Source organism: Limulus polyphemus, unplaced genomic scaffold (genome assembly GCF_000517525.1).
Source record: "Limulus polyphemus unplaced genomic scaffold, Limulus_polyphemus-2.1.2 Scaffold11138, whole genome shotgun sequence".
Lineage (NCBI taxonomy): Eukaryota > Metazoa > Arthropoda > Merostomata > Xiphosura > Limulidae > Limulus > Limulus polyphemus.
The window spans coordinates 8,050-11,035 of record NW_013676748.1 but is presented as its reverse complement, the minus strand read 5'-3'; the positions used below and the strand labels follow the sequence as shown (position 1 = coordinate 11,035).

Genomic DNA, 2,986 nt, shown 5'->3' with positions numbered 1-2,986 from the left:
TACAACTCATTTAAACTAATGTTTCATGCACACCTCTGACAAAAATACCAAGTCACTGATAAAAGCATGTATTGTTTTTTTATATCTTCTTTTTTACATGCTCTGGAAATGATCCATACATGGCCAGGAATGGATATATGCAGGTGGTAGAGGTAGCACACTATACCGCAAATGCCAACTGTGCTGGGTGTAGTTAGGTAGTGTGGGGCTGTGTATGGACGTATGCAGGTGGTAGAGGTTAAGATTGTTTTCATTATACACATTAATCCAACACTTGAGAGGGATGCAAGATTGTTTTCCTTGTACACATTAATCCAACACTTGAGAGGGATGTTGGGATGTAAGATTGTTTTCATTACACACATTAATCCAACACTTGAGATGGATGTTGGGATGTAAGATTGTTTTCATTGTACACATTAATCCAACACTTGAGCACAGATTTTCACTTTTTATTGATCGAGTTAGAAGTTTCATTTGTCCAGAAATCATAAAAACTTTATCAACCACAAACTCCTTATTTACTTTAAAGTTATTACCAAGTAACTGATTAAAACTTAAATATCTTGCAACTGTTCACTCTTAGATAAAGTAACGTATGCAAGTATTTTAAAATTCATACTGATCCTCAACCTACTCGAAACATTTGGCTTTTTGTTCTTGACTGGTATTTGGGAGTAAAATTTGTTCATGATAAAATGTCAAACAAGACTGTGCCATTGCACAGAGTAATACATAAAGAATGGTATATAAATTTAACTGCACTGCATTGAAATTACAGTATCTGTCAAAAAACAAGTTTCTAAATACTCTTTAAATGGTATTGTGTGTGTGAAACATTTAAAGACTGACTAGAATGACGAACTAAATTTATAATGTAAATAATATGCAATGATAATTTAGCACAACAATATAAGTTAATTTGTTATAAAATCTGACAAAAATAAGGAGCTAGAAATTACAGAGATCACAACTTAAAAAATAAGCAATCTTTCATTAAATGTTTGATATTTCACCAATTAACAATATTTATGTCCCTGTCCACGATAAGTTTAAAATTCAACATTTAAGAAGAGATTTTGCCATTGGTTACATCAGTACTGTAGCAAGTATCCAGGAAAATCCATCCTACTTCCGATACCAAAGAGCGGTCGGGTATACTTTGCGACATTCCATAAACAGCAGCCTATAAAATAGTTTTAAAAAGTCACTGGATCATCTGTTAGATACAATGTTCATTAACAAACCAACACTAACCAAAGAGCGGTCGGGTATACTTTGTGACATTCCATAAACAGCAGCCTATAAAATAGTTTCAAAAAGTCACTGGATCATCTGTTAGATACAATGTTCATTAACAAACCAAAGAGTGGTCGGGTATACTTTGCGACATTCCATAAACAGCAGCCTATAAAATAGTTTTAAAAAGTCACTGGATCATCTGTTAGATACAATGTTCATTAACAAACCAACACAAACCAAAGAGCGGTCGGGTATACTTTGCGACATTCCATAAACAGCAGCCTATAAAATAGTTTTAAAAACTCACTGGCTCATCTGTTAGATACAATGTTCATTAACAAACCATTTTCAATTATCATAAGAAAAAAGTTTATAAACTGTAAACTTATTTCATCACTAAGACTAACAACAATGTCTGGGTTGTACCATCAATATTGTAACACCAGGGAGGGTAACCTTCATACATATTTTTGTTTAACCTTTGTTTTTGTCATTGAATTTATTTAAAATACCCCATACACATTAATTAGCACTATCATCCTAAAATTGTTTCCACTTATCGATAACTTTCTCGTAAACAGATTTTAAAACATTCTGATTTTCTACAATCTAAGTTGAGTCATTGACATTTAATCAGAATAGCTTAAAACTGAGAAGTTGAAAAGGAGACTAATATACATTGACTTGTATACTCACAGTGCCAGTAGCAACAGCCTTAGGGTCCTGCATTATTTCTTTTGTACACTGACGAACATCATCAATAAATTGTTCGGCTACTCCGTTCAGGGTGTGCAGCATTGTGACACAGATGTGAAAACCTTTAGGAAACTGCAGCATATTGAGACTCCATCCCTTCTTGGTCAAGGCACTGGTCAGACGATATATGTTAAACTCTTTGGAGCCAATCGCCACAACACTCATTAGAGGTTTACCATAAATAAATATGCCAGGAATTTCTTTCAGTCTACAGCAAAAAAATATAATACCCTGTGTTTGTGATCAGAAAGAAAGTAACATCAAAACTTGCCTTTCCCTCTGTAAAGAAAATCATTAAATTTTGACCATTAATCTAGGTGAGAAAAAATAAAGTAGAATTTGTATTAAATCCAAACTGTACGTAACCATGACTGTTTTGTAACATTAGTGGATGTACAAACGTTTTCCTAATTCTGAACTGACAAACTAAAGAGAAGGCACCTAATCAATAGCACCTGCCATAAACTTTTGTCTGATGGAAGAATGGAATTTAACTATCACTCTTATAACACATACACAGCCCCACACTACCTAACTACACCCAGCACAGTTGGCATTTGTGGTATAGTGTGCTTACACATTAATCCAACACTTGAGAGGGATGTAAGATTGTTTTCCTTGTACACATTAATCCAACACTTGAGAGGGATGTAATGAAAACAATCTTACATCCCTCTCAAGTGTTGGATTAATGTGTACAAGGTAAACAATCTTACATCCCTCTCAAGTGTTGGATTAATGTGTATAATGAAAACAATCTTGCATCCCTCTCAAGTGTTGGATTAATGTGTATAATGAAAACAATCTTACATCCCTCTCAAGTGTTGGATTAATGTGTACAAGGTAAACAATCTTACATCCCTCTCAAGTGTTGGATTAATGTGTACAAGGTAAACAATCTTACATCCCTCTCAAGTGTTGGATTAATGTGTACAAGGTAAACAATCTTACATCCCTCTCAAGTGTTGGATTAATGTGTACAAGGTAA

The 2,986-nt window shown here is 34.0% G+C and overlaps 1 protein-coding gene across 2 annotated transcripts in view; it reads right to left on the bottom strand.

Moving 5' to 3' along the window:
• Nucleotides 1-431: 431 nt before the first annotated feature.
• LOC106476655 (sphingosine-1-phosphate lyase-like) overlaps nucleotides 432-2,986 on the bottom strand; it is an 8,314-nt gene continuing 5,759 nt past the window's right edge. Inside the window, exons 3-4 of one of the 2 annotated variants that reach the window (XM_013937297.2) lie at nucleotides 1,939-2,206; nucleotides 432-1,186 (exon numbers count right to left, since the gene is read on the bottom strand). In XM_013937297.2, coding sequence (XP_013792751.2) covers nucleotides 1,067-1,186; nucleotides 1,939-2,206 — 388 coding nt within the window. In that variant the 3' untranslated portion in view covers nucleotides 432-1,066. Of the gene's footprint in view, nucleotides 1,187-1,207; nucleotides 1,525-1,938; nucleotides 2,207-2,986 lie in introns of those variants that run through there. The other variant, XM_022380466.1, reaches the window with a different exon arrangement.